The 12,470-nt window shown below is 45.8% G+C and overlaps 1 protein-coding gene across 1 annotated transcript in view; it reads right to left on the bottom strand.

Moving 5' to 3' along the window:
* Nucleotides 1–9,533: 9,533 nt before the first annotated feature.
* The window catches only part of mrpl23 (mitochondrial ribosomal protein L23), a 31,006-nt gene continuing 28,069 nt past the window's right edge, over nt 9,534–12,470 (bottom strand). Inside the window, exon 5 of the mRNA XM_020102235.2 lies at nt 9,534–10,609. Within this exon, the coding sequence (XP_019957794.1) occupies nt 10,445–10,609 (165 nt within the window). The 3' untranslated portion in view covers nt 9,534–10,444. The remainder of the gene's footprint in view (nt 10,610–12,470) is intronic.

Genomic DNA, 12,470 nt, shown 5'->3' with positions numbered 1-12,470 from the left:
AAATAGCACCAAATTCGACACCCTGGGCTCTTAACAACACACATGCAGGACACAACCTGATCTGGTTGTTGTCTGACCGGTTGGCCACCTCTGATGAAAACTGTCAGTGTCTTTTCAATACAAGTGTCACAATTCAAGTCCTGTCTGAAATGCTTTGGTCGTCATACATGCACCTTCACCTGACGCACAGGTGCCGAGAGGCTTGTGAAGACGCAGCCCAACAAGCATCTCATTAAGGGCCTAGTACTGCAGCATGTTATTATGTGGATATATAACTGTTAGGACAACCACAGAAAGTGCAAGCTTTCGCTAAAACGGTTGACAAACGGGTTACTGATGAAGACAGTAGGGATTAGGCCGGTTGTGGAACCCCTCAGACCCCGCTATGCCCCCACATACTGGGGAAAGCCCACTCATTCCATCAGAACTATTTACATAACTCCTTGGAGAGAATTGGCCCATGGCGGTCAGCTTTTCCATGTGCGCCACACAGTAGAGACGCTGTTACGATAATTGTCCTCTTACACGAGCAGAGTGCATATACAGTACAGTATTTACAGTAAGAAAATAAAGACAGGATGGACGGAGAGAGGAGAGCAAGAGCGGGAGAAAGAGAAAAGTGCTGATCAGTGAGGAGAGAGTGGGGTTGCACAGATATCCCCCCAACACAAACACGTCCAGTGTTGATTTTTGTCATTTTCTTGGCTCTGTAAAGTACAGTAGGTGGCAGAACAGTAAGCTCTCTATGGTTTGTATGACTGGATGTCATGGTCTTAGAGGTGGCGTCCCGCTGCCTCAGTGAATGCCCCCTTCCCTCTCTCTGTGGTGACCCTTACCTTTCTTCTCCCTATACTCTCTCTTCCATGTTTTTCCCTCATTCACTCATCTGCCTTTTCTTCTTCCTCTTTCCTCTGCAACCCGGTCGACAAAACAATCGACCCTGTCCCAGTTGTGCTGCCTGCTACACCTATCGCCCAGCTGGCATCCATTGCTCGCAATTAGTTCCGAGGCATGTGTCTGACAGCATGCGTACTTGTGTATGTGCAAACTCGTGGGTGCATTTCTGCAGGCTTGCACGTGTGCCAGGGTGAAAATGTGTGCACACATCTGAGCATAAACACATTTTCCTCCCTGCACTTTATGATCAGCAGAAAATCAGTAAGCTTGGGGGGGGGGGGGGGGGGGGGGCATGGAAGGACACAGGTCTGACCAGGTCCGATTATTAAGAACAATCCATCAATATGCGGCGCAAGTCCTGGAGCGGGCTCAGTAGAAAAACATGGTAGAAAAAAAAAGTGAAAGCAGAAAAAAAAATGTGGTTCTTACGAGGAGGGAGAGAAAAATCTGTCTTTACAATCCCCCTGTTTCGGCTTGCCAACTTTCTGCTGGCTGTTGGTAGTGCGGAAATGAGAGCGTGCTAGATTCTCCCCTCCCGAGAATAACACAAACCCCTCAAAGCTCAAATCAAACACACAATCCACGTCACAGGAAACCATTTTGAAGCGTAAAACCTCCCAATGGGAGCTCCATTTGAATGCTGCGGGTATGTGCTGCCTTGCTCGCCCCCTGTGCCTCCCCCTCTCTCCCCTCCCGCTCTCTCAAGGCTTCAACCACAACCTAACCCGAACCACACCACCTCTCAGACGACAAGACTCCCTTTCTCTCTCTCTCTCTCTCTCTCTCTTTCTCTTTGTCCATCCCCCCTTTATTCCTTCCCTTTTTTCATTGTTGTTCGTCTTTGCCTCTCTCTACTGCCTAATCAACAACTTTAATTTCATCATCAACAATTACAACAAAAAAACAAAGATCCATAGATAGAGAGAGAGACTTTTGGAACATGTTTGTTCTGAGTGACACATGGTTTAATCAGGTAAAGGGTCATGTGCCTGCCCTTTCTGTTGAAGTACTTAAGTGACCTCTCCTGCCGCCTTCACCCCCCCTCCATCTCAAACCTCAACCACAACCTCTCGTACCCCCATCCTGCTCTCCTCGCTTCTCTGAACCTCCCTCCCTCTTCTCCTCGCCCTCCTCTCCACCTGGCAAATGAAACGCAGGGGTCAGTAGGGCATATGGGAGGCAATCACAGTAGTTTGTTTTGGCTCTCTTACCCCCACGCCAAGTCCTTGGCTGTGCAGTAGCAATGCCGCCACCTTGCCTGCCTGCTGCCTGGGAAACAAACACATCCTTAATCACCCAGAGGCCCTGTATCCGCCAAGGCCACACTAGTAGAGCCCCGTCTGACAAGCCCAGGCCAGAGAAGTTGCACTCCATCTGATGAACTCGGGTCACTCGAGTCAAGCTCTGACTACTGAACCCTGGCCACATTAGAGGCAGCCAGACAGTCAAATCCAGGTCGCATTAGCTGAGTACCCTTTGTTGAAACAGTGCCAGCGAGGACAAACTCCTCAAGCTCAGTGTCGACTCTGCTCAGGCCACCCTAATCAAGCCCTGATGGTCAAACCTAGGCCAGGGACGTCAAACCCCGCTGAATGAATCCAGGCCACAAACGTCCAGCCGTGCTGCTTGAAATCAGGCCAAAAAAGTCTGATCTATCTTTGGCTGGGTGAGCAGTTCTGTCATTATGTTGGCTAAGTGTTGGCTAACAGTGGGATTGTCTGACGTAAGCGCTGCGCAGCGGAGGGCTGGCACCGAAACAAGATGGAGACAGGGGAGAAGATGCTTGAAATGGGAGCCAGTGGCCAACAGCCATTCAGACCAGAGATGAGTTAAATAAATAGTGTTGTGCCATCTATCCCTCCTAATCCCCCAAAACCAAGACCTATAGCTTCTAAATCTCACCATTCTTCTCTCTGTCCATCTGTCTCTCACCAGTTCACCTTCTCAAAAATATTTTCCTAACCACTCTCCCAAACCACGCACCCCTTTACCGCACTTTCACCAGTCAGCCAGTAACGTACACACAGACTGAATGATCAGGGTCAACAAATTGAACGCATTCAAGTCTGAGAATGTGTTTGTGCAACTGTGTTTGTGTGTAAACAATAGGGGTACTAAAAACCCAGCCAGCATTTTTGCAGCTCCCCGACCAGTGTCTGTTTGACAATGAGAGCTAAGGCGGTGCTTCAGATCTGTGTAATACTGTAAACCACAGCATTCTCAGACCTGAAAGAATCTTCTCTCCCGAGTATCTTATTAGCATGTACTGTGTTAGCCTGACACACTCATACACGCACACCACATTATGCTCTGTCTCCATCAGGATGTCGGACAATTAACCTCAAGGCTCTGCTCACTGGGTGATACAAAGAGATTAGTGACCCTGGTTTGATTGTGCGTGATGAGAAGAGACATGTGTTAAAGAACATAAGATCTCATTGCTCGGAGGAAATTAATTCACCCAATCTCCAAGGCTCATTGTTCCCAGGGTCTCTCCTCTGTTCTCATCTGAACTGTGGTTCGAGTCGGGGTGACATGCGGGTAGGCGTAGAGCAGTGATAGACCCACTGATCCCCGTCCAGCCCACCGTGCAGCCGGGCGGCAGCTGGAGCACTGAGCAGGTACGTGAAGCGCTGAGACCAGTCGGGACTTCCAGGAAGTTCAGCATCAGGGATCAGTCTGTGTTATTGACTTGGCAAAGCCTCCAGCCAGTACAATTCCATCAGAGAGGGATTCACTCACTGCACAAGTGCACATATGTGTGTGTGTGTGTGTGTGCAGACCAGGGCTCAGCACTCTGTGGTCCAGATGGGTGGCCGAGCCCCAGTTGATTTCTGTTATGTTAACTGAAGCCATTTGAACATTCGAACCTTGTCTGTCTCTCCCTGAAAAACACGTATTCCTCATGCATCAAACCAGCTCTTGTTGGCAATTGACTCTTCTTCTGTATGTATCACTATTATAAAGTTGTTTAAAATGCAAATGTATGTGCCGAGCAGCTGACAGGGACCACCCAGCTGCCAGAGAAGCATTGTGTTGATAGAAGATAAGCTGATGTGGAGTGTAAGGAGAAATGCTTCCCCTCTTTCAGACAGACGGCTGCGCATAAGCTTCACAAACACTATGCCACAAAAACACAATGCCTGATCGCTCCGCCCCCTCTTGTTCACCGCATATAAATCTTTCTGCGCAAACACAGATCAAAGATGCTGCCATTTCCGTTTAGTGATGAGGGCTGGCATGTGCCATCTCCTTTTGTCAGGACTTCTAATTGATCCTAATTGATGTTGTGACAGATGGAGAGTGGAAGGATCTCCGGAGGAGCACAAAGTCGGAAAACAGCATTCAGTTTTCATTAGGCACCAGTACTGCTGGAACAACCAAAATTAGACATGGTTGGCTTTGCTGATTGATCCTTTGTGTTCCACTGAAAGCCAGTGGATGTACATGATGAAGCAATAAGATGCTTCACACAAACCAGACCAGGACAAGATATTAACAAACTGTACAAACACTGCTGAAAGAACGATTCAGATCTTTAACTAAACGAGTTAAACACTAAACTGTGTGTGTGTTCACTTGTACTTACACATTTGTGAGGACCATTTTGAGCATAGACCTTACAGAGTGAGGCTGGTTTGAGTGAGACTTGCTTTTACAGTTAGGGTTAGCATTAGGTTAGGGTTAGGCATTTAGTTGTGATGGTTAGAGTTAGGTAGTGTGTTTGCAAAATAACTCAACAAAGCATGGACAGACTTTACTCAAACTGGGTGGGAATATTGTTTGGGAAGGTATCTCCAGATTATACATTTTTGGTGAGGGTGAACTGAAAAACAAATTTTCTAAGATATCGCAAACAAATTATAGGAATGCAGAGGCAGTTTGGAGCTTTGGATCAGATTCCATCGTATGATGTCATTTGATAGGTGACGTCATGAATATGTCAGGAAATGACTTCATGCATTGTTCTTTTGTTTATTTCCTAGGAATCTTTGCATTCTATAGAATCAAGACATGACATCAAGCTTTTCTCAGTCATCATGACGTCACTATGAAGTCAGGAAACAACATCATACAGTAGATATGCATCATCCAGTAATCCATTAACCTTTTGCAACCATTGAGATTAGAGACTTCAGTTTATTTAGTTCAACCAATCATATCAATCATATCATCTTTATATGTACATCGAGGGGACCCTCTCTACAGAGGCCACCATGTTTTTTACATTAGTCCAGACTGGACAAACTAAACAGCTTTTGAGTTTTTATGACAACTGAAGCTACCACAGGTTCTTTTTCATGTTTGGAAGGAGAGGGTGAGGTGAGGGGTGTTCAGCTGCAACATGACACTTCAACACTTGATATCACAAAATTCTACACACTGTACCTTTAAGTAATGCAGTTTGCAGACAGTCAGCATGCTTGATTGTCGTGGGAGTCCTGGATTTGATAAAGCATGGTTTATTTACTCATGAATGTATTGCTATACTGTACACTAACAATAAGAGATCATCTGACATTCATTGTAATGTTAGAAATACATGTTTAATAGAGACTCACACAGATTCTCTGTAATCTACACAACAAAAAACAGCAGGTTCACATGTTTTCTACAATGTCCTCCTTCAGTTGTTGCTCCTGGCCACAAGCCAACAAGTGTATAGATGTGAGTACAGTACAACCATGTATATACAGTGAGGGGCCACATCAGGGTGTGTTTTATGTGTTTGAGTGGAACACAAGCATCATGTGTGCATGTGTGTGTCTCTCTCCCACTCTGTGTAGTAAATTCTTGGAAAAACGGAAGATGTCAACTTTTTTTTTATGCGAGCGTATGACGGTACATGGACTCACACTGAAGCAGACACACACACGCACATATATACACACACTTATGGGGTGACAGAGTGCACTGGCTGAGCTCAGATGAACCAATGGCAACCTGGGGAAGGAGGAATGTGTATGGCGCTAGTCCAAGAGAGGCCGTCAGAATCCTCAGCAGGCAACCCCGGTTGTCTTAGTGAACACAAGTGTGAGTGGGTGGGAGTCTGCGCGTCTGCACAAGAGGCTGGTAGGGGTAGTAACTGTGTAACGATATGAGATTGCAGACAGTTGGCGATTAATTGTGTGAATGAGCAGGAATGTATGGGACAAAGCCGTCAGTTTAAACCTTTGGTTATTAGTCCACAGTGTTTAAAGCTCTCTTACTTTCTTGCAGACAGTGATGCACAGCCATCCCTGCACAGGACAGGCCCAGCGACCACATAACGATGAGATAAGGTGCAATAATACTGCTGCAGCTTCTGTTGGATGCTGGCTCTAAACTCCTTAACATCTAAAGGATGCGGTGAAGCATCTGCAGGCAAAGAGCTCGCTTGCAAGTGGGCAGTCAATACCGCCAGCAAGGAGATGTGTCCCCTCGGGAGGCCACAGAGAGTCAGGGAGGATGCTCACTACACCGCCACTCATCCCACTGATCCCAAAAATACAGCATGATGTCATGCAGATTCCAAACGTGGACTGCAGTAGCAAAAACAGGGTCATGTGTGCACTTGACTAATGCACAACTGAACAAGAAGAAAAAGGGGAGGGAGAGAAGAGTAAGGAGGGAAAAGGGAGAAGAGTGGAGGGCTGTTTAAAATATTCAACCCCCCTTCCATTAACTTACCATGTAGGGATGGGAACACGACCTGCACTGTACATCTCATGAGAGACGGGGGGAGAGAGAGAGAGATGGTGCACTGTGGGAGTAGACCTCTTTCATCCAGTAGCCCTTAAATCCAACTCAGCATTTTCTCAGTGATGTCATCTCTTTCTCACTCTCAATTCACCCTCACCTCCATCTGCTCTCTCACTCCGTCCTTCCTGAGCTTTCTGCGTCTCGCACGCACATGCTTGCATCCCATCCCTGCGCACTTACCCGACGTGTGGTGCATTACAATATACAATGCATCATGTTCAACGCACGCACACACGCACGCACGCACACACACACTGAGGCCTATAAATCTGAAGCTTCCTACACCCTTTCCAAGTTTAGGCTGAAATAGGGTGTGTGGGGCTCGTGCACTGGTTGCAGCCACATTACCTCTCAGTTCCTTCACACCCCAGCCACACAGCATCATCTGAGAGGCCGGGAGAACAAGAGTTTTAACAAACAGGGAAATGGCTGCCAGCTGCATGGACACAGCCGGACGGGGGGGTGGGGGAGGACACATTGTGCTCGCAGCTTTTTATTGGGTATGAAGAGAAGGGAGAGGCATGGGGAGAACATGGAAGAGAGGAGTGTAAGAAGAGGGAAAAGCTATTTAGCAGTCATTATTTTTTACAGCAGTGAAGTTGCTGCAATATATTACTTGCTGAAGTTTTTTTAAAAATACACTCCAATAGGGAAACATTTAAAAAACACTGACAAGTCTGCACTTAGCTTTGTGACTTCAGGGTTGAGCGCTCTGCAGGAGACGGCGATCTGGCCGGTCTCTGCCAGCGAAGACTGGTCTGATCTGCTCTTGCAGGAACACCTGCTTACATAAAGTCATGCACATCCTTTTCATCCTCCTTTACCACCGACATTGTTCAATGATGACTGAATGGTTTATTATTGCAATTCAATTACCAGCACACATTTTAAAGATTTTTCAGCGTACTCATAATCAAGTGGATCAAAGGGGGCCTGGTTAGACCTTTTTCTGCGTTCAGCCTGGAGGACAACCTGCCTGTCCCCCCTGACTCAAGCTGAGACCCGATTCAAGAGCCGCTTCCGTCCCGCGAAGGCCAAACCGAAATGAGATGTCTGGTCGCCAAGCTACAAAGGATAAAGTTTTAATGGTTGATTTTTTAAAAATGTTTACCTGCTTTATGGTCGAGTTGAAGCCAGATACTTAAGCCTTGGGTGTCTCGTCCATTACCTCTGTGCAAAACATCGCTGAAGCGCAATGAAACCCTGGATTAGTCAGCACAAATTGGAAGAGCCTTTCGAAAAGGGACTGTGTAGTCATGCTGCTGTGACACAATCGGTTCTCGAATGTTTTGACGGAAGCTGTGTCTCTCTTTAATTGAGACACAGCTTCCGTCTATACTTCCTGGTGATGACTGCAGCATTCCTCTCAGCCTTCACCAGGGAAAACATCATCATCATCATCATCATCATCTCGGCTTTAACCTCCGGTGCTGCTGATCAACGGAAATACAGGAATTTTGATGACTTTTAAAAGCGGTTTCTCAACGCGCAAACTGTTAACGTCTCCTCGAGGAATGTGATTAGGGACTACGTACTGCATGTGGAATTTATCTCGCCTCATGAGGTTTTAAGGTAAATGTTGCATTTTGAGGTCAACCCATTCCTCTCTGGAAAGAGAAACGATAATGTGTTTTATTCACATCCAAACACTACGTAATTTTGGCAGCTCCTCCACAGATGTTACCACTTAAAAATCAAAGTCTGTGCTTCTTCGGCTCATGTAACATTTTTATTGATTAGAATTATAACCCAAATTATATTGTCAGTACAACTATTAACATGGGGGGAAAAAATCTAATCATAAATCTTTATTTTATTTTTTAGTATAATAGAAATTTTTGAAAAACACAGACTTCAATCACTCAGAAAACAATCTGTCAGGGACGGATCACGTTACAGTGTGTAAATTGATCTATTAATGTGTTGTTTATAAGGAGATGAAATGACTAAGACATTTATCCGTGTGAGCAAGAGATGATCTCATGACCCAAATGTGTCTGCGTCTTGTCTGTGAACCGTGAAATGTCATCTGATTATGTCGCAGTATCCGAAATGTGCAAAACACTGCATGATCCCCACTGTCAACAGGCCTTAAACAGTGTAATGAGCATCTCAATGCCTATTTAATGATACTAGAATCAGCTGCAGCAGATTTTGTACAAGTGCGTGCGACTGACTTGAGAGGGAACAGGGTATCCCCATGACAAGGAACAGAAGGAGAACAGGGACAGATTATTGTTTGGCAAACACCAGAACTTGATTTCCCAACTTCCATGTGGGGTCTGTTCGACAGGAATCTTGCCTCCTTCGCTGCTGGTTTAAGCAGCTGTTTCTCGAGAGGACCAGACTGGGCAACGTCGAGCCGCGGAGCAGAGAAAAATAAGAAAGTGAGAACAAGACAGAGAGAGAAGAAATGGAGTGGAGTAACAGGAGGCTTGTTTTGCTCCAAATCAGATTGCTTTATAGCAACGCAGGGGGTGAATGGTTCCAGGCAGCAGACAATGAGCCAACAGGTTCAATATTGACATTCTCCTTAGTGATAGCTGAGTTGGCTGGGTGAGGTCAGGGACTGGACCTCTGTGGTAGCCAGCCAGCATTAGCGGTCACGGATGGAAGACGCTTACAGTAACCTTGGACTCTCAGTATAATGGAGGGTCTGAGCGAGCCCAGGAGAGGTCCGTCCCCTTTATGGGCCTCATTACCGTAAGAGGGCTCAGTCCTCCAGTGGCCCGATTCAAACACAGATCATTACTTCGTCAAAACAGCTACCAGACCACATTGGCACACGCGCAGGCCAGCTTGTGCGGCAAACAAAGTCTCCGAGTGCCAGTTGTTGAGCGCAGCAGCCGTGGGAGATGAGGCGAGGAGAACACAAGAGAATGCAAGCAGAGCACTTTTGGACATGTGACCGTTTATTAGTTCTTATTCCAACAGCACTTACAATTAGACAGATTCACTGACAAGTCCCACATCCTCGGCCAAAACACACACACACACGCACAAACACATGTACAATCTTTTCTCGGAGTCATGGCAAGAGGGGCTACCGCAAAATTATAAAACACTCCAGCAAATTCCATGTCGTCGCTCTGCTGAAACAACATCTCAATTGTTGTTTACCTTAAGTGGTCAATTAATTCAAGGCAAACTCATAAAAGAGGAGCGGATGGGTCGTCCAGGTGAGCCGGTCCAACTGGCTGAGAGACGGGGCTACTAGGGACACCGTCCCGTACCCCTCCCCTGGTTGGCAGAGGCTGAGGAGACAAGCAGACAGAGGCACAAGAGAGGGGGAAGAACAAATTCAGAGGAAAGATGCGACGCAAGGAAGGTGGAGGTGCTGAGGTACTGATGCCAAATATAAGGAGTAAAATTAGAAGGAGGTGCACGATGAAGAGTAGGGGCAGGAAAACGTGGAGGTCATCTGAGGTGATGGAGATTCTGTACGGTGGGCTGGTTTCATGAAAGATGGAGCAGGGCCACTCTATTCCTCCTCCTCCTCCTCCTCCTGTGATTCTGTTCTGGCTCTCGTTACTGGACTGGAGCCTCACAAACTCGCTCTGCCTCGCTCGCACACGCACACGCACACGCACACACACACACACACACACACACACACACACACACACACAAACGTCTCTGGTGTCCCACACACATGCTCATTCTTCTTTACTACATACTTGTGAGTGTTTCGTACATAAATAGAAGTGACATCACAACAGTCGCGCTGTAAATCAATACATGTTGCTTCCAGTGAAAACACCCACGCTGCATAACACGCTCAAGAGTTCGCGGTCAGAGGGTTGTCTCAGAGTCCGAACCATTCAGTGACCCCTCCTCTCCTGGGGTCCAGTCTCTGCCTCTGCTTCTCATCCTCCATAAACTTCTCCTGCATCTCCTCCACGGAGCCCTCCTTCGGCGCCGGGTCCTTTTCCGGGAAGATGTCAGGGAAGGTAAACGTCTGGCCCTGGGACTGCGATGCAGAGGAAAAAAGAAAAGAGCAAAATGAGCCAAGAAACCATCATGTTCTTATCTGATCATAGGATGAATTACTTGTTTATCGTCTACTTAAAATCTTTTCACAAACCAATTTTTGGCTAACGAAAAATGTGTCAAGCTGCATTTTCCTTAAACCATTTCCCGTTCTTTACAGAGATGAGAAGGGAGATACTGATTTGGAATTCAGGACACTGCTTCTCCCTCTTCTCCTTCTTCCTCTTCCAGTTACACAAACGCTCGCTTTCTCTCTGGCATTCAATTTCTCCAACTCTCCCACATTTAATCTCTCATCTCTCTCCATTTCTCTGGTCTTGATTTATTCAGAGGGAAAGGATGGTATCCATTATTTATTCCATACCAACCCATCTCTGGCCATGGCTAATGCATTGCTGGCCCAAGTGTAGTCTGTGTCAGGCTGCCGTAGAGTACAGTACAGCGCACGCACATGCATGCTTGCACGCCCACACAAAAAAATAACAGGTCAGCGGGTGCAGGCGTGCGCACGTATCCATAGCCGATTCCTCTCCGTCTCTGCCATGGACACTTGGCAACAAAAATCGGCCGTTACCGGTCTCATCCTTGAATGACTCTTCCTCATATCAGGCCTGATCATAACTTGTGATGATGAAACTGCACTTACACGTGTCGTTTTCATCACAGTGTGTTTGGATTTGGAGCAAACTGTTAATCCTCACAAATGCTCCCGAGTGATTTATGGTCACTAATGCTGCAGTCTACACCAAACAACAGCTTCCTCATGAGAAATACCATTCGGTGAATCATAAAAGTCTCAATTATTTTATATGGAGACCTACGCCTGTAAAAATGAATTGCTTCCATGAACACAATTGTCAATCAACTACTCTGTTTAAATATGTGAAATACTTTGTTTGGGGTCAGTGCGTAGGCGTTCAGGAATGGTCTGGCTCTGATGTGAATGTTACTTTGTCTGTCTACAACCCCCAAAATACAGAGAGAAACATGCATATAATTACCACATAGCAAGGTTTTATTCCCCAAAGGGGGCAGACAGCATGAAGCTCACAGCCAAAAATGCAGATGCAGTTGGCCTCGTCTACTCTACTTGACTGGGACGACCTACAGCAGGAGTCTGTGGTGACATTGCTCTTGCGCTTATATTTGTGCATGTATAAATATGTGAGCTCAGGTGCATTTGTTTTTTTTTTGCTAAGCCCATAAAAACATCAGTTTCTGAGAAGATAAATAACGACTGGATAATCAGTGGACTTCAGTTCGTAAAAACAGTGAGTGGATAAACGCTGGTTAGAGCTTTGTCACACACATAAGTTATGCGATTTGCTTCCTACCACATATTTAAAAGCAGCAGACTGGTTTTAAACTAATTTTCTTGCTATTTTTATGTCCCCATGAATCCAAAGTTTGCAGCATTTACTGCTTTGAGAAGACTAACTGTTAACTGTTGGTTTACAGCAAATGGAGTTGCTGCATGGACGGGTTTTTGATAGGCTCCTGATGGTAGGAAGTTAAGAGGAACAGAATGTTAATGCTGCAAAAATAGTATTTTCATTCCAGTTTCAGTGTTATTACATTTTAAAATATCAAGCTCTACAGTACATTAGCTTTCCTTCAATAAAAGCAAATATATACAGATACATTCATAACATAAATCTAACTTCCAACATTACTTAGTCACTGAATAATTCTAATTTGGAAAACAAGGCAGGTCAGAGATCATAACATCAAGTTTTTAAAAATAACATTTCTTTATGCATGTGAATTGCAATGGATGTGCATGTTCAATCTGACAATACTGGCATGAAGAAGCATCAAACCGCCCATAACACTACTATTAT

This window comes from Paralichthys olivaceus, chromosome 7 (genome assembly GCF_024713975.1).
Source record: "Paralichthys olivaceus isolate ysfri-2021 chromosome 7, ASM2471397v2, whole genome shotgun sequence".
In the NCBI taxonomy this organism is placed as follows: Eukaryota; Metazoa; Chordata; class Actinopteri; order Pleuronectiformes; family Paralichthyidae; genus Paralichthys; species Paralichthys olivaceus.
The sequence above is the reverse complement of the archived record's forward strand: the minus strand, read 5'-3'. Positions and strand labels throughout refer to the sequence as shown.